This window comes from Mustelus asterias, chromosome 5 (genome assembly GCF_964213995.1).
Source record: "Mustelus asterias chromosome 5, sMusAst1.hap1.1, whole genome shotgun sequence".
Taxonomy (NCBI): Eukaryota; Metazoa; Chordata; class Chondrichthyes; order Carcharhiniformes; family Triakidae; genus Mustelus; species Mustelus asterias.
In genome coordinates, this window is record NC_135805.1 from 39,106,679 (window position 1) to 39,134,110 (window position 27,432).

A 27,432-nucleotide genomic window follows, 5' to 3' on the forward strand; every position below is an offset into this window, starting at 1 on the left:
ATGGAAGTTAATAACAAAAGACAACGTTGGTGTGTAAGTAAATATGGATAGGCTCACTTCCTGGGCCCATGTTGGCATTGCTGGTCTTAGTTGGGATGATGATAAGGGCACGATAATCAGCCTCAACACCACTGGGCTAGGGTGGAAAAACCAGTGAGGGAGCTGTTTGCTAAACAGTAATTCCTGTTGATGAGTGGGGGTGGACATTAGGTGACTACAATGTGATCAGCTATGATGCCCTCACCTAACCTTCCAGTACTCAGTGTCTAGACTCACACGTGTAGAATCATTATGTAACTGACAAAAGGAAGAAATTTTGACCGGGAAAATGTTTATCAAAATTTGAGCTACGTGATCTGTTGCGTTACTGTTTTCTCACACTTCTATACAGTGAGCAGCGAACTGTTTACCAGTGGAATGTGGAAACTGTTGCACTTGGGTACATATCGCCCTCAATTGTTCATGGTTTCAAAGTTAGTTCATTCATGGATTATCTTCCACGACCATTGGATGATTAGGTACTAATATTGATTGACTCTTATTTAGCTACACAGTTTTGATCAAGCATTTTTAATTGATCTTTACATCTTTATCCTTCATCTTATTTAATTTTCCTGCTGAATGAAGGAAGAATGAGCATGCAGGAAAGAAAATATTTTTGAACTGAACGCAGTGAAAGGATGTAAAAATTGAACAGTTACTCAATGTCCAGTGGAAGACAAAGCTATCTTTACATGCATCAAGTGCATTTGCAGAAATCCCTCTCTGCTGCTATCATCTCCCTGCCCTCCACCCTACATTACCACTGATATTACCTTGTGAATTAAAGTGAGATTGTTACATTTGTAGGAATTTGTGGTACCACTTTCCGTTCGCAATCTTCTCCAGCAGGCTTATGTTCATTGGGACCTAGATTGAGAATGCCCTAGTTAATTTCAATTGAGATCTTTTATAGCTTTTGTGGAAAGGAGACATTTATCTTATCTCTTGGGACTGAAAAAGATTGGAACCCATCTTGCTGAGATTAAAGGGCAGGATTTCGAGATGCACAGTCCCTGCTTTCAAACCATTTTCTCATATAACTGTCTTCATTTTCTTCACCTCCAGCCCCTGCAGCACTTTCAGATTTCATTTGTGCGCAGTAACGAACTGTTCTAATTTTTATCTTCAGCCATGGCATGCCATTTATTAGCCCAGAGAATAACTTGTTAGAAGACATGTGAAAGTTATAAAAGCTGCAAGGAGCACAGAAACATAGGTTAAGAAATTTTGCCTGGTTTGCTGCGTCCTCTTTTATAATAATGTTTTAAAAAAATACGTATGAAAAGCATATTACTTTGCAGCGGGGGAGTTATTACACAAGGACTATTTATACCATACCTCTATTAGTGAAAAAGCATGAAAGATCTACTATCTTAGATTAACGCACAATAGGTAAAAAAAAGGGTTATTTAAAACTCATTTAACAGCAGCCAGGCCAATTTTTAATCAAGAATTCATTTTGCTGGCTTCAGACTCCTCAATCAAGCTTAAGAGTAAAGGATTGTTTTAAAAAGAGCTTTACCCCATAGCATGTATTTTCTTGAAGTACAATGAAAGGAGAAGGCCACTGCTCCTCATAAATCAGCCACTGGAGCCACATTAGTCAGCCAGTGAAATAATCAGCTTCTAGCGAGAATCATTACATCCTTAAAGCTTTATCGATATGGATTTTATTCGCATTACAATTTAAGTATGTAAATGCTTGCTGCTGCATACTGTACAAATGGCATCTTCCGGCATGTGGACTCAGTTTTAATCCATCATTTGGGAATTTAATGATCTCCTTGTTCTGCCTCCATTCCGTGAAAGCTGCTGTGTTCTTTTGTCCTACTCGAGCAACATTGTCTGTCTTGATTCATTCATTCCAAATTAAAAAGCCAACTTTCATTTGTGTTCAGTAAGGCAGCTATTAGATTGGTCAGGAAAGAAGATTTGTTGAGAGTGTTTGCAGATTTATTTTTGCGCCCTGCATCGTTTTATTATGGTGCCATACAAACTCAACAATAAATGCATATTAACCAGTATAGCTAGTATTTCTTTTATAGCATAACGGAGGGCCAGGTGTGCAGTAGAAAAGAGTATGGGTGGAACTTTCCCGTCCTGCCCACCATGGGAATCGTAGCAGGTGGGACATGGACCATGCAAAGGTCCTTGGGTGGGATTTTCCAGACCTTTGGGGCGAACGTGGCCAGTAAACCATGTCTTACGTTGGTTTCATATCAGGTCTGTGACTGGACCTGCAAAAGGGGCTTTGAAAATCCACAAAGGATTCAACCATCCAGCCTAACCATTTGCTTTTTTTTTCACACCATACATTTATTTTCCTCAATCCCACACACTTTTAAAAAATAATCATTATTATTTAAATTAGTGCTGGAACTGTATCCCAACAAGTGGACTATAAAGACAAGGTACTTGTAGACGATGGGCACATATCAAGACGAATGGTAAACGATTTGATCATTCCATTTTGTGATAGCTGGTGTGAAACAGAAGGGTATTTTTAAAAAATGCTTTTTTTTTAATCAAGGATTTTGTTGCCATGGAAAATGATGAGGGAGAACATAAGGAGGTGGAGGAGGACCATATTTTATTTTCGATTTATGAAAACCTTTGATAACAGAATTACAACCGTAGCCAAAGCAACACATATGCAGCTCGCCCAGGTGTAACACCTGCAAGTAGTGCCTATCAGGATGACAAGGAAAGCTACCTTTCCACTGATCATTTGCATTGTTTTGTTTCTCAAGGTAAAGGATGTCATTGGTGGAGAATGAAACAGTTCTTTCACTTTTGGAACCATAGGCCATGGGATGCCGAGTCAAACTCTTTCTTTATTTGGCCCTAACAGCGGAGAACAATTTCCTCTGTGCACAAGGTGGAGCAAATTTAGCGATACATTAAATATAATGTGCTGGATAATTCAGCTGGAATGTTTTGGTGACACAGTAGAACTTCTAACTGGCCTCGATGCACCCATCTCTGACTCAAGCCATTTGTTGGCGTCCATAGAACCATAGAAAAGTTACAGCACAGAAGAAAGCCCATTTTGTCAGAGGCTTTTATGTATTTTGGGCAGCGCTACTTGCACACCTGCCTGAAGCATCAGCGCAGTACCTCGATTCCTACATTGTAAGTGGCCAGATCCCAACTTCAAAAAGGTTTTAAAAAATGGTGTAGAATTTATAGTGCAGCAACATTCAACCCAGTGGATCTCTGCTGGTGTTTCATGCCGCACAAGCCTCTTTACCTCATACTTCACCACAGTAAGTTCATTTCTTTGCTGTGCTTAATTGCAGTAGGGAAATGAACCCCTTAAGCCTATCCTGCCATCCTTAGCAATGCTGTACACCAGGGACACCTAAATGTCACTTGCATTCAGGTGTCAAGCCTGAAGGCAGCTCCGCAAGAAGTCCAATGACTTCGTGAGAGTGATCAGGGTCAGTGACTGCATCCTCAAATGCCACAATTCCACCATCTAGCCCAAATCACTGCTCAAATTTCATAATGCCCACCTACCAACAATCTATCTGAGCTTCAAACCTAACATTTGTATGCTTATTCTCACCCTCACATGCTGGCGTAAGCCTCACACCCATATCTCACAGGTTGTATGCATTGACCATGATAGACATACCAAGCAGGTACATTGATTGACGCTCACTGACACATTTCCCTCTTTCTTGCAGAGAAAAAGTTGGTTCACAACCAGAGGCTGCAGGAATTCACTGGAGCAGGACAAGCCCATACCTGCACCTCCTGACAATCCACCATCCTCAGAGAGGAGACAGTGCTACTACTGAGGCTCAATCTCTTCTGATTTACAAGCTACAGATGGTTTAGACATGCCCCTCATACCTTTCCTCTCAATTCTTAATTTTTAAGATTATTTATTAGTGTCACAAGTAGGCTTACATTAACACTGCAATGAAGTTACTGTGAAAATCCCCTAGTCGCCACACTCTGGCACCTGTTTGGGTACACTGAGGGAGAATTTAGCATGGCCAATGCACCTAACCAGCGCGTCTTTCGGACTGTGGGAGGAAACTGGAGCACCCAGAAGAAACCCATGCAGACGCGGGGTGAACGTGCAGACTCCGCACAGATAGTGTCCTAAGCCAGGAATTGAATGCGGGTCCCTGGTGCTGTGAGACAGCAGTGCTAACCACTGTGCCACACAACCCTACTCTTGTGCTATTATTCTTTCAAATCCCAAGAAGAGCAACCTGGGTAGGCAATGGAGGAACAGCAGGATGTCACTGGTGATGAAGACGTACTGTCACATTTGCTTTCACACACAAAGCCTTGAGCTCAGTTACTGATGCTGCATGTAATTTTGAGGTGAGATTTGCAAGGGTGAGACCCATGAAACGGAGAGAAAGAGACACAGGAGTGGACTGCAGGCAGAGCAGGTGGCAGGGATAGTGCAGGTGCCAGCTTACCACTGGGCAGGGTCACATGCAGGTTCTCCTGCAGAGGGCACAGATAATTATCACTTCAAAGGAGCAGCTTTGAAGAGCACTGACTGGTGGGTATGCACAACAAAATGTTCGGTGCATTGCACAGCCTGACAGAGAACCTGCAGTCAATGCCAAAGGGCATGGACCAACACCAACTCAGTGTAGGGCTTTGTACAGAGCTTGGAACCCACCTTTTCCAGCACAGAAATGATGGTGAACTCCATCAGCCACTCTTGTGAGCCCAACCATGATGCAGCATCGAATGAGAAATATCAAAGATGTGCAGGTTAGGTCGATTGCCCATGCTAAATTGCCCCTTAGTGTCCCAAGATGTGTAAGGTTAACGGGATTAGAGGGATAAATATGTGGGGCTGTGGAGATAGGGCAGGGGTGGACCTGGGTAAGATGCTTTGTGGGAGAGTCAGTGCAGACACAATGGGCCGAATGGCCTCCTTCTGCACTGTGGGGATTCTATTCTAATGTAATACAATTGTAGCACAATCAACAATCATGCAGTGAACTATTGCTGGAAAGGTGCGAAATGGGCGTCACAGCTGTCCAACAATCTGTGCTCCAATGCTAGTATTGCTCAGACACCACCTGGGAGTTTGGAAGTGATTCCATGGGGCAAGAACCAGCTGTCCTCTTTCAGAAAGGTGGCATTCCCACTCTGCTGATGCCCAGCAGTAATGCTTGCTGTTGTTATCGGCCAGCCAGCCCAGACTGCTGTCTTCTGGACCCGGAGCTGCTCCAGATTGCACTTTGTTCTCCAAGACCACCTACAGTTTTCTCCGCTGTACATCAACAGCCATCAGTCAGTGAGGCTGCACTGAGTGTAGCACTACACAGGAACACTCAGACAGCCAAAGCCTCATGGAAGACAGATACTAAGGGAATGCACAACTTTTGACTGCAATATGGGATGACTTCATTTATGAATTTGGTTTGATGTGCTTATTTTGTGGTGGCTTTTATTTTTGCCTTGTGGCGAAATGGACACTGTGTTAGTCTGGGACAGAGGTAACATAAGGTCTAGGGCCTGTTGGTGCACAGGGAATTGTGATTGTGATTACGTGTATCTAGGTTTAATGATTTTTTAATGACCAGAACAGGACTGTTTAGGTTGCCTTCTGCTTATCTCCCTCCTCCTCATGTTCCTGTGGCTCGGCTGCTCTCCATGTGAATGGTGCCAAGGGCTGTCCCTCGTGGCAGTGAGGTTGTGATGTACAGGGCAAGCCATCATGAATTTTGACACCCACTCTGGTGAGTACTGTCGGGCTCTTCTGGAATATTCCAAGCAGCAGCAGCATTTTTTGCAGCACGCCTATGTTCTACTCTATCACATTTTGTGCGACAGTGTGGATATCATTGTACAGGTGCTGCACATGTGAGCGTGGGTTGTGCGATGGACCGATCAGCCATGTGGTCAGCCCTGTCACACAGAGATAGGTAGAATCTTGAGTGGTAAGGGGATCAAAGGTTACGGGGATTAGACAGGAGAATGGGGTTGAGAAACATATCAGCCATGATCGAATGGCGGAGCAAACTCGATGGGCTGAATGGCCTAATTCTACTTCTATATCTTATTGTCTTATAGCCACCATCATGGTTTACCAAGATGGCTCAAATGGAGATGGCACAACAGACTGCCACAGAATAGATCATGCCACCAGTTGGAATATTGGACATTGACCTGGAGGATTCATTGCACATTGTCACACACCACTGGATGTTGCCAGAGTGGAATCCCTTTATAGGCACTAGTGTAGGGTTAGAGTTGACATAGAGGGCATTCGCAAATGATGTATGTACTTCCTAAGGCACCCTGCACTGTGTGGAAACCTGCTATTCCGTCAAGGCTGTGTGGTTGTTTCAGCTGCTCATCTAGCCGGAGAGAGTGAAATGTAATTTGCTGTCTTTGAACAGACAGCCTCAGTGACCTTTATGCAACAATGGATGGCAAACTGCAAGTTCGCAAATAACTATAGCTCACAGAACTAATCACATAAAAAATCACCACCATGACCACCTTCCCAGTCACTGGCCATGCTGTCCCTGACCTGTCCTGAGCTCTCAGTTCTGGCTGCAGTAGCAAAAAGCATGTTTTTACGGAAGTGCAGACACCTCACACATTGTTACTTGCCAAGGATCAGGCAGAAAAACTGTTCCCTGAACATCCTAGGTGGAAGTCTCCTCCGGCTCAGAGCCTTTCAGGCCCCTCTTCATCCTCCTCCCTGTTCTAGCACCTTGTCCTGCTCTGTGTGGAATCTGTTCATTCTCCCAGTGCTCGATTCAATAGGGAATGTACACATGTTGTGGAGCAACTCTTCTGCACAGAAGCCAGGAAGTCAGCACTAAATCCTTCAGCAGAGTTTTCCCAATAAACCTTAGCAGCTTTAAAGAACTCTAGATTGTTTAAAAGACTCATAGAATCACAGCAAAAACCACAACAAATAAGAATCAGCCAACATCTAATGTGTAAGTAGTTGATGCTGCCTTTAACTCGTATTTGTCAGAGGGTCCGTCCTTTCTGCTGCTGAATACATACTTATCTGCGTGAGGTTAAGGGAGGACGTTAACTGGAGTGCTGAGCTCCAAAATGGGACAGCTGGTGTGAAGTCAACATTGCGCGCTGACATTTAGACAGTTACATGGGAAAGACGGGGATAGAGGGATATGGGCCAAACACAGGCAATTGGGACTTGCTTAGTGGTTAAAAGGACAGCATGGACAAGTTGGGCCGAAGGGTCTGTTTCCATGCTGTAAACCTCTATGACTCCATGTCAGTATGTGCCTGCTTTGCAAGTTTGCAGTGGACATTCACTGCACATGCACTAAGGCCTGTGCATGTATGACATCCTGCAAGGTCTGCCGTACACATGCATCGTGGATTCCATTTCAGAATGCTCAAGCTGAAGCCCAATTTCTTGCCCTGTATGTTTTGAATATGTTTGTTACACCAAATGCACAGAGGAATCTTCCTCAGAGTCCCTTAAACTCAAGCCGGCAGAACAGCCTACACTGCAATAATGTGACATTTCCATTTCTCATTCGCCATCTTCAATGACACCTCTGAATCAGACGGTCAATTCAATTCAGTCTGTATTAGAACGTTTTGTGCTGCAGAACCATGCCCACTCAGATCTGTGCTGAGATTGATTCAGAATCCTTCGGGCATCAGACAGACGGGGAGAGCCTCTTGTTCCATAGCGTGTGTTGGATTTTATTCTAGACCTCAAAAGATGAAAGGACAATGCTGTAACGTGCAGTACAACACAGCTCTGCTCCTTCTTCAGAGTTGTGTGTACAATTATAAAACAGACAGCAGAGTCTCCGCAGAGTATTTACAAGTGTGATATAGAAGAAAACAAAGTTACGTGGGGAGGTGAAATGCAAAATATGGTAGATTATTTTTCCGAATGCAGCTGAATGCGCTCCTAATAACAAAATAATTGTGTTTTTTTTTGTTGCCCTGAAACAGTCCTTCAGGAGCTATAGGTGAACTTCTAGCATTCCTGATTCTTTTTAAGTGCATCATGTTTTTTTTCATGTTTTTTTGATTCCCCCAAGGCAAACCAATGCAATGTATGTATATAGCTCTGAGCATGATCCTGCAGCATTCTCATACTGGGAGTCAAGATGAAGAGGAATCTCCAAATGAAGGAGGATTGGAGGGCAGGTGAGAATCGAGTCAGAATAGGCTAACATAATTAAGTCGCCATTTGAAAGGGTTATATTCTGCCTTCATTTTTACGTAATTCATTGATTTTATATATATGACACTCCGAGAAGCAGTGAAACAATTACTTTGCGAATAGCGGTCTCACTGTATCAAAGGCAGAGGACTGGAAAATGCAAAACCAAGGTCCTACAGTGCCATCACTTGCAGGAGTGTTTGGACATGCGTGTGTGTTACCATCACACTAGGAGGGATAATTGAATCTGAGGATGCAATGCGAGGACTGCAAAATAAGTCGGGCAAAATAAGGACCAATTTTCTTATGTTTGTGCTGCTTATTGAAAGCTTCACGGACAAAATGGAAATGCAGGCACTTGCAAGATGTTTTTCCAAGCGTGGTCAGAGGGTGTTGTACTGGCTGGCAACAGCAGCCGCGAGAGAATTACCCCTAATATGTGAGCATGGGGGAAATTCTGTAAATCGACAAAAAAAAAGTACCATGGGACAGGTGTCCTCCAGCAATGTTGTTAAAATGGCTGATGGTGAAAGTGAAAGTTATCCAGAGTTCTTGGTAGACTCAATGATCAACGTGTTCAATAAATACAGAGGAGAAACCAACAAAGCAAATACAATGCTGATCTATATAGGCAAAACAGTAGCATACATGTCAGAGAAAGTCATAATCCATCTGTACAATATACTAGTCAGACTACAAATTGAGTCCTGTATCCAGTTCTGGACACTGAGATACAGAGGTATTCAAGCACTGGAGGCAGGTCAGGGGACAGCCATGAGACTGATCCTTAGCATCAGAGGCCGAGCGATGTGGCATGATGAGTAGCTGAAGAAATATGGGCTTTCTTTTTAGATTTGATAGAAGAAACTTGATAGAAGGATGTGAGATAGTAACAAGTACTGAAAAGGTAGACCCAGAAATTTACTTTGAACTAAGCAATGAGAACAGTACAAGGGACACAGGTTCAAACTGTTGAAAGGTAAATTTGGGGGACTGCAAACAGGCAGTCCTCTTCACCCTGCAAATGGTCAAAGAATAAAAGAAATATAGGTAGGATAGAAAATGCCAAAAACCCTGGAATAAATTAAAGACAACCAAATATTAGAATTGAAGGGGTGGTGCAGGAAGATCTATAGTGTCTTTCTGGATCCAAGAGCCAAAAAAGGCAACATAAGCATCTTTATGTGGACTTGTGATTTTAGGAACCTGGACTCCGCATTCAATGATATTTTTGATGACATTTCTCACTGCAGCACAGCAAAGGCAATTACATTTACATCATATTGTTTAGGTACCTGTAAACATAAGCACAGGAGACAACTTCACCTTTACTTGCCACACTACCTCTATAATCCCTCTCTTGTGAGTTACCTTTTAGAACATTTGCCAAATAATACCATCTGAGAAGGAAAAAAATCAGATGTACAGCCATCGGCCCCAAACCAATTTGCGTTAAAAAAAACACTGACCTCAATGTGATGTGAAATATTTAAATAAAAATGTCTCTATTCCTTTGTTTCTTTTTAGATTGTGCATTAATTTCAGACAATATTCAGTATGCACTTCATTTATTATCACAATATATGGCCAAGACTCTGCGCTTTTTCTTACACACAATAGTTCATCACTGTATTCTATCAGCCTAATGGAAACCCATTGAGATTTAGTGCCCATGTGTTCGTTTTTGATAAAAATTATTACAAAAATTCCATACAAAAACTATTTTCATATAAATCTTGCATTTCCACAAATAAACATGAACATCTTGAAAAACTGCTCACAAGGAGTTGTAGCAGTAGTGACTTGAGATTTAGTGCATTCTACAAAAGAGTCTCCTGCAACATTACCATGGGATCATGTCAATGAAAATCCTATATCCATAATTAATCAGGCGGAACCGCACGAGTTGAAAGGCCAAGTGTCAAATCAGTTCAGCTGGATGTGGGAGTAGGTGGGTGAAGCAACTTGAAAGGACCAATTCTTGAGACTCGGGATGGGGGAACTGGGGCTGAGGGGGTGGCGGGGTGATGGGGGACACACACTCTTCGGTTACCACAGTGAGGTACACAAACTTTAAAGGACTACAGACTGTTTGTTAAACCCTACTTCATTCAAAATTTTGGAGAATGACTTTGCAATCCATTGTTTAGAAAGTTTAATTGTTTAACGGTTTTTCATTTTGTAAGGGTTCAATGTAGTCTGATCCATTTCTTTTTTTTTAAAAAAAACCTAAATTGATGGAAAACAATTATTGCCTTGTGTTCCCTTCTGGTGGCGATTACAAACACGTGAAATATCGCACGAAGGTTTCGCCATTTCTTTCCAATGCCTCTCAGTTCTCTTTCACCTTTAACCTCAATTACTTTGAACAGCCTCTATTACAGCAACTGTACAAGTTTGGACAATTCTCAGCACCATTTCCACCTCGTATAACTTTAGCTATAACTCAACATCAGTTTTCCCTTTGTCGTCCAGTGTTTGCTTTCTCCTTTATTATCATCATCCATTTCCTAGAATGGGAGAAGGAAAAAAAGAGAGGGAGGGGTGAGAAGAGGGATGGAGGGGAAAAGTCTTTACTGCGTTTAATTATTTTATTTGCAAGTTTTGGTCCTTGACAATGTTTCGGAATCTGACTTTGATCACCCTGTTTTCATATGGTAGGTTAATTTTTTTTTCGACACGGCATCATGAGGTAACTCGCTTGTTCGACACGGTTTGCATATTTCCACAGGAAACACTCTTGCAGGTCATTGGGAACAAAGATTACTGTTTGTGCTCGGTGTGGATTTTCTACACTTTATGCCATTGTTTCTTTGCCAGGCAATCTCCTGTCGTTGAACGTATGCATGTTGATAACTTCTTCTGTTTTCACTATCACTGGTGCCTGAGGCCTGTGTTTCAGACGCCGTTGACACTTGAGAGACAACCTGAGCTCCTCAACCATGGCACTACAGAAGGACCTCTGTGGGGAAAATTAAAGACTGAAAATGAGATCAAACAGCAATGCCTCGAAGCGACACTGAAATCACATGTTAGCTTAGATTTCTCTGCCCTAACACCAAGCAAGCCTGGCAATGATTGAAAGAAAACCATTTAGCCTACTGCTTGCCTTTAAATAAAAATGACAAGATTGCTTTTAAGAATAATGTGCTCTCTTTAAATTGCAAGGGACTATAGGAATGCTGTATTTACTGCACTTAATAGTTATCAATCAAATATTTCATCCACTCGATAACTATGTACACAGCATTAATAAATGATAGTCATAATACTGTGAGTCAGTAGCCACCACTGGAAGGAATCCAATTGTTTCCCAACCCACCACCATTCTCTGATATTAATAGTCAGAGACATTTCTTTGTGTAACAGTGCCTCTGGCGTTGTGGTATCATGTTGAAGAACGCCCGCACAGGTGGTAGTCCGTGGTGCTGCCTGTCCATCACCCCTCCAATGGGGGATTGAAGTAAATCTGCACTACACAAATAGACTTTTTCATCTGATGTGTTTCCAAACTGGAATGAGGTGCTTGTTTGGCTAAGATTTCAACGAGTTAAATGAATATTACACAATCAAAGAAAAATGATTCCTAATTCTGTCATCATCTAAGGCTGAATATCCAGGGTCCCCCGAAGACTGGAATGGTGGGACAGGATTGCAGGGCCGACCAGTGTGGTGATGGCAGGATGTTATTGCTGGTGTCGGCCATTTTGGAGGAGACATTTTCAGGGCGCAGGAAGGTCGCCCAATTCCACAAGGTTGGGGGGGGGGGGGGGGGCAGGCAATTAGATTAATTAAGAGCCATGTTAAAGAAAGGTTTAGGAGGCCAACTGGGATTTTCTAATTGGCCTCCAGTTTCTTGACATGATTGGGAGGGGCAGTTCAACAGCCTGGAAGTGGGCTTGCAGGAGTACAATCCCAGCACATCTGGCAGTTGTACAGATCCTACCGCTTACCTGGGTGGGAGTGCAGCTAAAAGCCAACCTTCAGAGGGATTCACTTGCCACAATGGTGGCCTGGCTGCTTCTCTGGATTTTTATCAAAGTTTACAATAAGTGGCTGAGAGGGGACCTGCTTTTTGAAGCGCTCTTCCCGTTACTTACCTTGTACTGCAGCCAAGTGCTTCACTGAAACTCTAAGACCTCTGAGTGGCCCTTCGGCTTTAAGAGCCCACCTCTTGCCCTTATGGACATCTGTCCATGTCTCCATGTCAAATAAGGGCACATCAGCTTGAAAATCTTATCTTCAACCATACCCCCTTGGAGGTGGCTGTCTGACACAAAATAAGGCTCCTGTTTCCCCCCTTAGGTGGCAAGTAATCAACCCCTCGACTTCAGCCCATGTTCCCTTTGGGATTTTTAAATGTAAACATGATTATCTACAAAAAATGCATAAACTCATTGGAACTCTCAAAATTGTCAAAGCTGTCAAAACACTCACAGAACTGTCAAGCTGACTAAGAACTGTCAAAGGATGAGTTGGCACAAAAGGAGTAAGGACACACTAAGGTGGATCTGGGAATGGGTTGATGTGAGTTGGAACTAGGTTGGCATAGGGGGTTTAAAGGGCCAGGGGAGTGAGTACAGGGGCATGGTTGGCATAGAGACATGAGGTGCCATTGAAGGTGGTATGAGGTGCATGTGGAGAACATAAAGGGCCAAAGGGAGTGGGTAGATGTGAATGTTTTGGCATGGAGGTATGAGGAGCCATGTCTGTAGGTGGCATGAGGCAGCTTAGGTTGGCATAGATGGGGCATGGGAGCCTGTTTGGGATGAGGACAATGAGGGGTGAGGGCTGGAGTGTTGCTTTTTGTTTCAATCTTTTTCTTAAATGGAACTCAACAGAGTGCTGAATATAGAGGCAGGCCTTCCACCCAGCTCACCTCCCCATCTGGCAGCCTCCACACTCATTCAAATCCATCACCTACCCCGCTCCCCAGCCCCACAACCACCCCCCCACACTCCCCCACCCAGATAACGGGGGGGGGGGGAGGCAATGGCCTAGTGATATTATTGCTAGACTATTAATCTAGAAACTCAGCTAATGTTCTGGGGATCTAGGTTCGAATCCCGACAGAGCAGATGGTGGAATTTGAATTCATAGAAACCTAGAAACCCTACAGTGCAGAAGGAGGCCATTCGGCCCATCGAGTCTGCACCGACCACAATCCCACCCAGGCCCTACCCCCACATATTCACCCGCTAATCCCTCTAACCTACGCATCTCAGGACTCTAAGGGGCAATTTTTAACCTGGCCAATCAACCTAACCCGCACATCTTTGGACTGTGGGAGGAAACCGGAGCACCCGGAGGAAACCCACGCAAACACGAGGAGAATGTGCAAACTCCACACAGACAGTGACCCGAGCCGGGAATCGAACCCGGGACCCTGGAGCTGTGAATTCAATGAAAACAAAATCTGGAATTAAGAATCTACTGATGACCATGAAATTATTGTCAGAAAAACCCATCTAGTTCACTAATGTCCTTCAGGGAAGGAAATCTGCCATCCTTACCTGGTCTGGCCTACATGTGACTCAGAGCAATGTGGTTGACTCTGAACTGTCCTTGGGAAACTAGGGATGGGCAATAAATGCTGGCCAGCCAGCGACGTCTATGAATGAATAAAAAAAAAGATTCCCCCTCCCTCTGGAATGAAAATCAGCAAAAATCGGGGTCGAAAATACACGTTTTGTTTTACACAGATGCTCATTAAGCATCTTTGTTTCATTTGGACTCTGCTATTGCTAGTCTGGTTAATAATTGTAAGAAGATGTTAATGCAGCAGTCCTTTAACTTGTAGTAGATGTTTCAGCTAGTCTTCCGACATCTTCTATAACAAATTCATCAAAACTCTTTTCAGCTTTTAATGATTGCACAGTAATTGGTTGAAAGGCGGAACCCCCCCCCCCCCCCCCCCCCCCCCCCCCCAAACTTCCTTCCTAATCAGTTCCTTCTGCCACTGCTCCTGGGTATTCAAGTGATGAATCGTCAACTAACCACCAATCCAGCAATTTAACCCCGGAGGCAAAATAAGCCCTACAAAAATTTGGACATGTGACAAGATGTAATTTTTGCATGACAGAATTAACCAGGAGCAACATGCTAAAATGACTGAAAATGTAGAGGTGCAACAACTACAAGTGATTTCAAGTTCTTCACTACAATCCATCAATCTTCTGTCGCTAAAGTTATAATCCTCTCTAAACAGCGAACAACTGCATGAGACTAGAAAAAACAAACCCACACTTGCACATTAAGGTGAAACAACAGGTATGGCAATATACCAGTTAAGGGTTTAGATTTATTAATTGTGGCTCAAATGACTGATGAAAATTTCTCCATGGGGAAAGTCAACATTTGTTCTCTAATTTGAAATGTATGAAGTGGCAACGAGGTGGAATTGTTTGATCATTCTGTCATCGGCTGTGGATAGGGTAGGGTCTGTCCTAATGCCGATCTACTGGCTACAAGGTAGCGGCCAAAGAAATGGCAAAAAAGCCATCACCTTTTGGTCAAATATCGGCAGGGTAATCATTGCATATCTAGAGAAGTAAGCAGCGTTTAATTAAAAAATAAAAATCGGGAATTGCACAGTAGAGACAAAGCATTATGGTTAATAAAAACACACAGCGGATTACAGCATGAATCAAAACTGCTATAAATGACAAACATGGATTCAGCTACTTAAGCCTATTATCTGACAAATGCTGAATCAGTGGCAACATGGTTATGAATTGAGATATGGATTCAATGATTGCTGTTCTAATGCACTTTCCCTTCCGCTGGTGTTATCTGTGTTAATGAAACAGTCATACTGCTTATCTTTGATGTTTTCCTATTGCACTGAAATACATTGAACTGCCAATAACTACTTAACACAATTACATTTATTGAACAGAACACCACATACAATGGGTAAACAATGAAAACTAAAAATCAAATATATTCAATTTTAGTGCAGCTCAAAGTTCAAAATGCAGTTCAGAGATAAAACAATATTACTGACAGCATTACTGACTGGATTATTCATGTTGTGCTTGGATTTATACCCATGTTTTTCTCACATAATGAATATTTTATGTCAAATACCACTGCATTAATGGTTACATGGAAAAATCATTGCCATACAACTGTCAAAGAAATAAATATTTCTTTCATTTTAAATAAAAGGGGCTTGAACAAAGCCAGTGACCATTAATTAAACAGCACAGATTCTTTTTTTTACAGAATTTGAATTCTGAGTTCATATGATTTTGCTGTCACTAAACATACACTCAAAATGTTCTTGCTCTTGTCAGAGAATCTGGATATTTAGATATGATTCAGGAAGATTTCACCCTAATGAAAAATCAGTGGGACCGCACTATACAATCTCCAGTAACTTACAGATGCACTGGAAAAGTCTTTTACCTTCTCAAGCTGTGCATTTTTTTTCGACTTGTACAGAAATTCGCCCACTGCCACAAAGATGGAGAGTACCAGCCCTGCTGCCAGCACGATAAAGATGCCACCAATGTTCTGGACTCCTAAAGCACTGGCTTCTTTGCTCTCTTCCTCCGGGCAGCCATTTCCCCGCCACCATTTCTCTTTCATCATGTGCAGTTTCCCCTCCTCCTGCAGCTGGAGAATGGCGATCGTGATCTTTTCCCTGTACGGTGAACCTGGAGATCAACAGAATAGAGCGAGATGAGCTGTGACAGGCTTTTACTTCCCTTCTGACAGCCGAACTGCTTTGGGCCTATGAGTTCTCAAAATGCCGCGCATTCAAACACATCACACTGTCATTGTTCGTTTGCTGGGAAGTGTTACTTTGGTGGCAGCGAGATGGCCAGGCAGTCTTGCAGGTGTAGTGCACCCTCGAACTAACAACATTGGACCTTAATTAGGATTGCTAATAGATCACCAGCACTGACCTGTAGTCTCCTGGACACTGTTGAGGGCAACAAGGGGCAATATAAACAATTGAATTATCTTTTTTCATTTTCTTTGAACACATCTGCTTATTAAAATGTTGAAGATAACAAGGGTTTGAGGGGGTGGGGCGGGTGGGGGGTCAGCTGTTTGATTTGGTGGGGTGCTTGGAGGCATCTGATAAAATCTCCAGGAATAAGTCCCATGCCTGCCTCAGGTCAGATCTCAATAGCCCAACATTTGTTGTGCCTTCAGAAGTGATTCACCCTTCACGAATGAACATTGGGCTGTTATTCCCGATCTGCAGATAGATTCCGGATTTGGAAAAAAATGGACAGTGGGCTGGGGTGCCAATCATGACTGGCATGTTTACTGTGGAGCCACACTGACCTGCTTTAGAGTGGCAGTGTTTGTAAAGGGGCCAATTTCTTTCAGGGGTCTAAAACATGCATTCTGCCCCCAAAGAACATAAATAAGGGCCCTAATGTCTCTTTCAGATGACCACACTGGAGGTTTTTCAGATGCCCTTGGAGCACATGTCACTCCCTTTCATTTATACCCCCATTTCCTGGCCAGAAGCCAGGTTCAACAATGACTATTAACTCACTCACAAAAAAAATCAACTTGCAGAGATTCAGCTTTAAGCATCTATTCAATCGGAAAACCACAAACAATAAAAAGTATAAACTTTCAGCTAAAATTCTGATTTTGTTTTCTAACGCTCTTCAGTGAACAAGGTGAGATTTGGCAGTGGAGGGGTTACAATGTACATTGTTAAAAGGCTGATAACAAGAAGAAGATTTCCGACTTAAATCAGGGTTTTGAATTGCTTGGATAAGTAATTGTCTTCCAGGAGAATGAATGCTTTGTGGCTCAGGAGTTATATATTTCATGATTGGATCACACATGGCCCTTTTCAGTCGTTAACCATCTACTGAAATGGCTGCACAATAAGGTTCAGTAATGGCTCCACTGACAGATCTGGACAACAGTTGAGCCCTTTTTGGTTTTCTTATACTTGAGACACATTATGGGGAATTTTCATCCCTGTCTGATAGAAACAGGCAATGCCCCTCCTCCAAACCCAGCTGGCTGCCGGCAGTGTCAGATTGGGTGATCAGAGGTTGCCAAATAGCTCCAAGTGACTATGTCAAATGGATGGCCTGTAGTAAGGCTCTTCGCCAGAACCATTCTCTCTGTAATGACTCTTACCAAAACCTTTCATAATTTATTACCTATTAGGTCATTCCTCAACCTCCTGAAGTGACCCAATCTTTTCCTGACATGTATAACCACCCATAACCGATAACATCCTTACAAACATCTCCACACCCTCCTGATCCTCTCATCCCATTTCATAATATGGTGACCAAAACTGTATGCAGTATCCTAAGTGTGGTCTAACCAAGACTAGATACAGGTTTAGAATAACTTGCCCACTAAGAGTAGTAAAGGCAGTGTCAGTAATCCTAGTACCAGACAAATCAGGCAAAAGCAAGACAGAGAGCAAGGGAAGTCCAAATTAAACTGCATTTATTTCAATGCAAGAGGCCTGACGGGCAAGGCAGATGAACTCAGGGCATGAATGGGTACATGGGACTAGGGTATTATAGCAATTACTGAAACATGGCTAAGGGAGGGACAGGACTGGCTGCTCAGTGTTCCAGGGTACAGATGCTATATGAAAGATAGAACAGGAGGTAAGAGAGGAGGGGGAGTTGCACTTTTGATTGGGGAAAGCATCACGGCCATACTGAGAGGGGATATATCCGAGGGTTTGGCCACTGAGTCTAAATGGGTAGAACTGAGAAATAAGAAGGGGGAAATCACTTTGATAGGGTTGTACTATAGACCCCCAAATAGTCGGCGGGAAATTGAGGAGCAAATATGTAAGGAGATTACAGATAGCTCCAAGAAAAATAGGGTGGTAATAGTCGGAGATTTTAACTTTTCCAATATTTGACTGGGACAGCCATAGTATTAGAGGGTTGGATGGAGAGAAATTTGTTGAGTGTATTCAGAAGGAATTTCTCATTCAGTATGTGGATGGCCCAACTAATGAGGGGGCAAAACTTGACCTCCTCTTGGGAAATAAGGAAGGGCAGGTGGCAGAAGTGTTAGTGAGGGATCACTTTGGGACCAGTGACCATAATTCTATTGGTTTTAAGATAGCTGTAGAGAATGATAGGTCTGGCCCAAAAGTTAAAATTCTAAATTGGGGCAAGGCCAATTTTGATGGTATCAGGCAGGAACTTTCAAAAGTTAATTGGGGGTGTCTGTGGGAAGGCAAAGGGACGTCTGGTAAGTGGGAGACTTTCAAAAGTGTGTTAACCAGGGTTCAGGGTAAACACATTCCTCTTAGAGTGAAGGGCAAGACTGGCAGAAGTAGGGAACCCTGGATGACTCGGGATATTGAGGCCCTGGTCAAGAAGAAGAAGAAAGTGGCACATGACATGCATAAGCAGCTAGGATCAAGTGAATCCCTTGAAGAGTATAGCGGGTGGAGGAGTAGAGTTAAGAAAGAAATCAGGAAGGCAAAAAGGGGACATGAGATTGTTTTGTCAGATAAGGCAAAGGAGAATCCAAAGAGCTTCTACAAATACATAAATGGCAAAAGAGTAACAAGGGAGAGAGTAGGGCCTCTTAAGGATCAACAAGGTCATCTTGTGGATCCATATATAGAGATGGGTGAGATCCTAAATGAATATTTCTCATAAGTATTTACTGTTGAGAAAAGCATGGATGTTAGGGAACTTGGGGAAATAAATAGTGATGTCTTGAGGAGTGTACATATTACAGGGAAGGAGGTGTTGGAAGTCTTAAAGCGCATCAAGGTAGATAAATTCCCTGATGAAGTGTATCCCAGGATATTGTGGGAGGCTAAGGAGGAAATTGCGTGTCCCCTAGCTGAGATATTTGAATCATTGGTAGTCACGGGTGAGTTGCCTGAAGATTGGAGAGTGGCAAATGTTGTGCCTTTGTTGAAAAAGGGCTGCAGGGAAAAGCCTGGGAACTACAGGCCAGTGAGCTCGCTGGGTAAATTGAATCATAGAAACCCTACAGTGCAGAAAGAGGCCATTCGGCCCATCGAGTCTGCACCGACCACAATCCCACCCAGGCCCTACCCCCATATCCCTCCATATTTTTACCCGCTAATCCCTCTAACTACACATCTCAGAAAACTAAGGGGAAAATTTAGCATGGCAATCAGCCTAACCCACACATCTTTGGACTGTGGGAGGAAACCGGAGCACCCAGAGGAAACCCACGCAGACACGAGGAGAATGTGCAAACTCCACACAGACAGTGACCCGAGCCGGGAATCGAACCCAGGTCCCTGGAGCTGTGAAGCAGCAGTGCTAACCACTGTGCTACCGTGCCACCAAATTATTGGAAAGTATTTTGAGAGACAGGATCTACAGGCATTTAAAGATGCAAGAACTGATTAGGGATAGTCAGCATAGCTTTGTGAGTGGAAAATCATGTCTCACAAATTTGATTGAGTTTTTTGAAGGAGTAACCAAGAAGGTAGATTAGGGCAGTGCAGTTGATGTTGTCTACATGGACTTTAGCAAGGCCTTTGACAAGGTACCGCATGGTAGGTTGTTGCATAAGGTTAAATCTCACGGGATCCAGGGTGAGGTATCTAAATGGATACAAAATTGGCTTCTTGTTAGAAGCCAGAGGGTGGTTGTAGAGGGTTGTTTTTCAAACTGGAGGCCTGTGACCAGCGGTGTGCCTCAGGGGTCAATACTGGTTCCACTGTTATTTTCCATTAATATTAATGATTTGGATGAGAATATAGGAGGCATGGTTAGTAAGTTTGCAGATGGCACCAAGATTGGTGGCACAGTGGACAGTGAAGAAAGGTATCTCCAATTGCAATGGGATCTTGATCAATTGGGCCAGTGGGCTGACGAATGGCAGATGGAGTTTAATTTAGACAAATGTGAGGTGATGCATTTTGGTAGATTTAACCAGGGCAGGACTTACTCAGTTAATGGTAGGGCGTTGGGGAGAGTTACAGAACAAAGAGATCTAGGGGTACATGTTCATAACTCCTTGAAAGTGGAGTCACAGATGGACAGAGTGGTGAAGAAGGCATTCGGCATGCTTGGTTTCATTGGTCAGAACATTGAATACAGGAGTTGGGACGTCTTGTTGAAGTTGTACAAGACATTGGTAAGGCCACACTTGGAATACTGTGTGCAATTCTGGTCACCCTATTATAGAATGGATATTATTAAACTGGAAAGAGTGCAGAAAAGATTTACTAGGATGCTACCGGGACTCAATGGATTGAGTTATCAGAAGAGGCTGGATAGAGTGGGACTTTTTTCTCTGGAGCGTAGTAGGCTGAGGGGTCTGTAAAATATATAGAGGTCTATAAAATAATGAGGGGCATAGACAAGGTAGATAGTCAATATCTTTTCCCAAAGGTAGGGGAGTCTAAAACTAGAGGGCATAGGTTTAAGGTGAGAGGGAAGAGATACAAAAGTGTCCAGAGGGGCAATTTTTTCACACAGAGGGTGGTGAGTGTCTGGAACAAGCTGCCAGAGGTAGTAGTAGAAGCAAGTACAATTTTGTCTTTTAAAAAGCATTTAAGATAGTTACATGGATACGATGGGTATAGAGAGATATGGGCCAAATGCGGGCAATTGGGAATGGCTTAGGGGTTTACTTAAAAAAAGGGCGGCATGGACAAGTTGGGCCGAAGGACCTGTTTCCATGCTGTAAACCTCTATGACTCTATGGTAAGAGGCATCTGGATGGGTACATGAATAGGGAGGAAATAGAGGGATATGGACTAAGGGCAGAAGGTCTTTTCTTTCGTTTTGTTAAGGCATCATGAATGGTACAGGCTTGGAGGGCCGAAGGGCCTGTTCCTTTGTTGTACTTTTCTTTGTTCTTTGTTCTCTTTGCTCTATTTAATTCAATTCTTCTAGGGATTTGAATCATTTTCTTTTTCTATGGCTTTGCCAACCTGTGGTGCAACTTTTCGTGATTTGCGATCTCTTTGTTCCACTACTCTGCCTTGACTAGCACCTTGCAAGTAGTACGTGACCGCCTTATTCATCCCACCAAAATGTACTAGTTCACAGTATCTGTGTTGAACTTAATTTACAATTTTCTTGCCCACGCTGCCATTTTATTAATGTCCTCCTACAATTTGTTGCAGTCCTCCTCAATATTGACTATCCCCCAATTGGTTGTCACCTGCAAATTTAAAAATGGTGTTTTTGATTACAAAATCCTAATCATTAATATACATTGTGAGCAGTCATGGCCCCAGCACCGATCCTTGGGGAACACCACTCCCCACCTCCTGCCACTCTGAAGAACTACGCTTAACTCCCACTCTCTTGTTTTCTGTCTTGAAACCAGCCACCAATGCATTTTTCACTTGTCCCCTGACTCCGCACTCTCTGATTATTCAGTAGTCTGCGATGGGGCACGTTATCAAAGGCCCTTTGAAAATCCAGATACATCACATTTCCATTGTTTACTTTCTCTGTTACCTCCTCAAAAAATAAATAATGTTGGTCAGGCAAAGAGTTACCATTTTGAACTCCACTCAGATTATTCATTGTTTTTTTTTTAGTGACAGATGTCCTTCTATTTTCTCCCTTAGTAAGGCTTCCATTATTTTTGGGAGGTTGGAGGGCATGGGATGGTATGGGGATGGTTGATAAATCAGTGATTCATGGAAGCAATTGCACATATAAATTAGCAGCAGTCTGCACTCATGTGATTTTGATGAGGTAGGCTTCAACGCACCAAAGTGTGCAGATTAGACCTGGTAAAAGCCAACCTGAATCTTGTGAATTCATTTGGATATACTTTTGTAGAGGCAAGTACCCTTTGGATATGGTCCCAGACACATTTGGGAGAGATAAGGCACCCCTTGGGAGAGGTAAAGCACCCTTTAGGAGAGTTCGGGTACCCTCTGTTATTATTAAAATAGATATGATTGTGCATATAAAGTGCTTGAGCTCACTGGGACTGTCAAACTGTTGAAGAACTGTCAACCTGTCAAAGAACTGTCAGAACTCATTGTACCTGTCAAAGCTGTCAAAGGGTTTAACTCTGGAGAACTTGAAGTTTTAAAAAATGTGTGAAGCTTAAAAACAAATCAGTGCCTGCTATTTCACTCAATCTGAGGACACAAGCTTGAGGACTATCATTATAGGATTTGTGCTGCATGACTGAATGCACAACCTGTTAAGTGAACAGTTTGATTGAAAGCATCAAATGATTATAGAATAGAAATATCTGCCCTTATAAGAGAGTAAATACTGAAGTGAAATGTTTGATTGCATTAATTGAAGGAGTTGCAATGTATTGGTTTTTATAACCAATGAGAGTGTTTTTAAATAGTGTTGCCATCAATAGACACACTATTGTGTGATAGCATGGCTCCTAAGGTTTGCCCATGGGCGATACTAGGTGAACTGGCATGGAGAGGTTAACGGCAAAGGGTGATGGATAGGGGCATGAGTTGGCACTGAATTGGCATTGGAAATAAGGGGTTATGAAGTGGGCAGAGGGGCATAGGGTGACATGGAAGATATGGGTGGCCATAAGGAGTGGGTGGAACAGGTTGGTATGGATGGGGCATGGAGAGTGTGTGGGATTGGAGGGCTTTTAAAAAAAAAATTTTGAATAACTTCAACAAAGTGCCAAGGCACAGAGGTAGGCCTTCTGCCCAGCCAGCCTTCACACCTGGCAGCCGCCACACCCCTTCCATGAATGGGGGCTTGACCTCTAATCCAGCCTTCCAGACGGAACAAAATCTAATCTGCTGGGCCTGGTTTTCTCAGGTTAGGTTTGTGGAGCCTGGGCCATAGTTACAACTGATGTAACTGAGGGACACTGTACAGATAGCCCATAAACCATGAGAAAAGAAAGAACTTGGATTTATATAGAGCCTTTCATAACCTCAGGAATAAAAGTACATTGAAATGTAGTCATCATAATCGAGGAAATGCAGCAGCAAACTTGTGTACAACAAGAACCACAAACAGCAATGTGATAATGGCCAAATAATCTGTTTTAGTGATGTGAGCTGAGGGATAAATATTATCCATGGCAAATTGTAATTATAATTGGACCTTTAAAAATAATTGCCTGATCTGACATTGTAAAGACCTTTCCCTCTCAGCATGTCATGAGAAAGCTGGTATAAATATACTTATTCCATGTTGCTATTGTGTTATCATCACACTTGCTCTGACAAGCAATTATAATTCACTGCATTTTTAAGAAAAAAAAACACGTTGCAAAGGCAGCTCCTTCCACACACAAGAAGATAACTCACAAACAAGACGGCAGGTAGACTTTGATCTAAGATTTTTTCCTGCTTCCAGAAATTAGCCAATTCGAAAACAAAAAGTCCACAACGTACTGACACTGTTCCTTAATTGTTATTCAAACAAAGATGTTCGTGTTCAACATCTCTAAAATACCAATCCTTTTCAATGCTGAAGCTAAAGTACAAAAGTTATTTAGCATTTTGGTTCCATGAAAATATGCCCGAAGGTTGTGAATCTCTCTGTTTCCACTGCTGATAGTTACCTCAGTCTTCAACCAACTTTCTTGGTGGCGTGCCAAATGTTAGCCAGTCCATTTAAGACTGGATGAGATATGAAAATATGACACACCTACAATAGTGACAATTAGTATTCATATAACACCGTGAAAACAGTAAAACATGGATGGCACGGTGGCACAGTGATCAGCACTGCTGCCTTGCAGTGCCAGGGACCCGGGTTTGATTCCTAGCTTGGGTCACTGTCTGTGTGGGGTCTGCACGTTCTACCTGTGTCTACGTGGATTTCCTCCGGGTGCTCCGGTTTCCTTCCACAATCTGAAAGACGTGCTGGTTAGGTGCATTGGCCATGCTAAATTCTCCCTGAGTGTATATGAACAGGTGCCGGAGTGTGGCGACTAGGGGATTTTCACAGTAACTTCATTGTAGTGTTAATGTAGTGTTGTGACACGAATAAATAAACTTAAACACCCCAAGGCACTTCACTATCCAAAAAAACTGACCATGTATTGGACCAGGAGGCATTAAGGTAGTTGACCAAAAGTTTGGTCAAAGAGATTGGCTTTATGCACTGTATAACAGGAGGGAAGAGAGATAAAGAGGCACAAAGATTTAGGTGGGGGCGGGGGGGGGGGGGGTGGAATTCAGGGGCTTAGGGCCTTGGCAGCTGAAAGTGGGGCGGCCAATGATGAACAATAAAATTGAGAAAGCTTAAGAGACCAGAATCGGAAAGTATAGATATCTCAGATTACTGAGCCACCTGGGGTAGAGAATTCCAAACATCAACAACACTCTGAGTGAAGAACTCCTTCCTCACCTCAGTCCTACATGAATGTGTCCCCCTGGTTCTAGAACCCCCCAGACAGGGGAAGCATGTTTCCTGCATCACCACCAACAAGCCCTGGAAGAATTTTGTATGCTTCAATGAGATAGAAACATAGAAACTAGAAGCAGGAGTAGGCCATTCGGCCCTTCAAGCCTGTTATGCCATTAACTTTGATCATGGCTGATCATCGAATTCAATATCCTGACGCCCTCCCATCCCCCTTCCCCCTATATCCCTTGATCCCTTTACCCTGAAGAGCTATGTCTAATTTCTTCTTAGTATCAGACAATGTTTTGGCCTTAACTCCATTCTGTGGGAGTGAATTCCATACATTCACCAACCTCTGGGTGAAGAAGCTTCTCCTCACCTCAGTTCTAAAAGGTTTACCTCTTATCCTCAAACTATGACTCCTCGTTCTGGACTCCACCTTTGAGAACATTCTTTCTGAATCTACCCTGTCTAACCCTGTTAGAATTTTATAAGCTTCTATGAGATCCCCTTTCACCCTTCTAAACTCCAGTGAATATAATCCTAACTGACTCAGTCTCTCCTCATATGACAGACTTCCCATCCCAGGAATCAGCCTGGTAAATCTTTTCTGTACTCCCTCTATAGCAAGGACACCCTTCCTCAAATAAAGATACCAAACCTGCACACAATATTCCAGATGTGGCCTCACCAATGCCATATACAATTGCAGGAAAACATCCCTCTCCCTATACTCAAATTCTCTCGCTATGAAGGCCAACATACCATTTGCCTTCTTTGCTGCCTGCTGTACCTGCATGCTTACTTTCAGCGACTGATGCACAAGGACTCCAAGGTCTCGTTGAGTATCCACCTCTCTCAATTTACACCCATTCAAGTGATAATCTGTCTTCCTGTTATTGCTACCAAATTTGATAACATCTCATTTACCCACATTATACTGCATCTGCCTTGCAGATGCCCAAACATTCAGCCTGTCCAAATCACCTGAAGCATCTCTGCATTCTCCTCGCAGTTCACCCTCCCACGCAACTTTGCATCATCTGCAAATTTGGAGATAATACTTTCAGTTCCCTCTTCCAAATCATTGATATATAATGTGAATAGTTGGGATCCTAGCACAGATCCTTGCGGAACCCCACTAGCCACTGACTGCCAATCAGAAAAAGACCCATTTATGCCAACTCTTTGCTTCCTATCTGATAACCAGTTTTCTATCCATCTCAAGACATTACCTGCAATCCCATGTGCTTTAACTTTACATAGTAAAGACCTTGTCGAAAACCTTCTGAAAGTCTAAATAAACCACATCCACTGGTTCTCCTCGGTCAACTCTATCAGTTACATCCTCAAAGAATTCCAATAGATTCTTCAAGCATGATTTCCCTTTTGTAAATCCATGCTAACTTTGTCTGATTATACCACTGCTGTCCAAATGTCGAGTTACAAAATCCTTTATAATAGACTCCAGCAACTTCCCCAGTACCGACGTTATGCTCACTGGTCTATCGTTCACTGTTTTCTCTCTACCTCCCTTTTTGAATAGCGAACTTACATTAGCTACTCTCCAATCTGTAGGAACTATTCCAGAGTCCAAAGAATTTTGGAAAATAACCAGCAATGAATCCACTATTTCCAGGGCCACTTCCTTAAGTATTCTGGGATGAAGATTATCAGGGCCTGGAGATTTATCCACCTTCAATCCCATCTATTTCCCCAAAACTATTTCTCTACTAATGCTGATTTTCTTCAGCTCCTCACTAAAACATGTTTCTCTCAGCACTTCTGGTACATTATTCATGTCTTCCTTTGTGAAGACTGAAGCAAAGTACAGATTTAATTCCTAAGCCATTTCTTCATTCCCCATTATGAATTCTCCCGTTTCTGACTGTAAGAGGCCTATGTCAATCTTTTTCTCTTTACCATATCGAGAGAAACTTTTACAGTCAGTTTTTATGTCCCTTGCTAGCTTACTTTCAATACTCAATTTTCTCTTAATCAATCTCTTGGTCCTCCTTTGCTGAATTTTAAACTGCTCCCAATCCTCAGACCTATTGCTTTTTCTTGCCAATTTGCTTCTTCCTTGAATCAGTTACTATCTCTAATTTCTCTTGTAAGCCATGATTTGACCACAATTCCCTTACAACTCTTGTGCCAAACAGGAATAAACAACTCCTGGAGTTCACCTAATCATTCTTTAAATGCCTGCCATTGCCTGTCCACTGTCCTTCCCTTCAGCAATGTTTTCCAGTCCATCATGGCCAATTTATACCATCATAGTAACCTCTATTGAAATTCAGGATCCTGGTCTCAGAATCAACTACATCATTATCCACCTTTACAAAGAATTCTACCATATTATGGTTACTTGTCCCCAAGAGTTCTCTCACAACTAGATTGACAACTAATTCTTTCTCATTGCACAGCACCCAGTCAAAGATGGCCTGCTCCCTTGTTGGTTGCTCAATGTATTGCTCCAGAAAACCATCCTGTCTGCACTCCAGAATTTCCTCCTGTATTTGTACTGTGACTAATTTGACTGTCCCAATCTGTATGCAGATTAAAATCGCAGATTAATCACAAATGTTCCTTTAACACATGCATCTCTGATTTCCTGTCTAATGCTTTTCCCAACATTGCCACTACAGTTTGGTGGTCTGTATACCACCCCTACAAATGTTTTTTGCCCCTTGTTATTTCTTAACTTGACCCATACAGATTCCACGTCAACTATGCTAATATTGTTCCTCAATATTGTATCAATATCATCTTTAATCAACAATGCAACTCCACAATCCTATCCTTTGTGTCTGTCCTTCCTAAACACTGAATAGCCCTCAATGTTTAGTTCCCATCCTTGCACACCTTGGAGCCATGTCTCCATAATGCCAACTATACCATACCCCCTACATCTACTGTGCAACTAATTCATCCATTTTGTTCCGAATGCTCCGAGCATTC

At 42.7% G+C, this 27,432-nt stretch overlaps 1 protein-coding gene across 1 annotated transcript in view; it reads right to left on the bottom strand.

Moving 5' to 3' along the window:
- Window positions 1–9,722: 9,722 nt before the first annotated feature.
- LOC144494077 (glutamate receptor ionotropic, kainate 2) overlaps window positions 9,723–27,432 on the bottom strand; it is a 481,311-nt gene continuing 463,601 nt past the window's right edge. The window contains exons 15-16 of the mRNA XM_078213654.1: window positions 15,608–15,858; window positions 9,723–11,159 (exon numbers count right to left, since the gene is read on the bottom strand). Coding sequence (XP_078069780.1) covers window positions 10,995–11,159; window positions 15,608–15,858 — 416 coding nt within the window. The 3' untranslated portion in view covers window positions 9,723–10,994. The remainder of the gene's footprint in view (window positions 11,160–15,607; window positions 15,859–27,432) is intronic.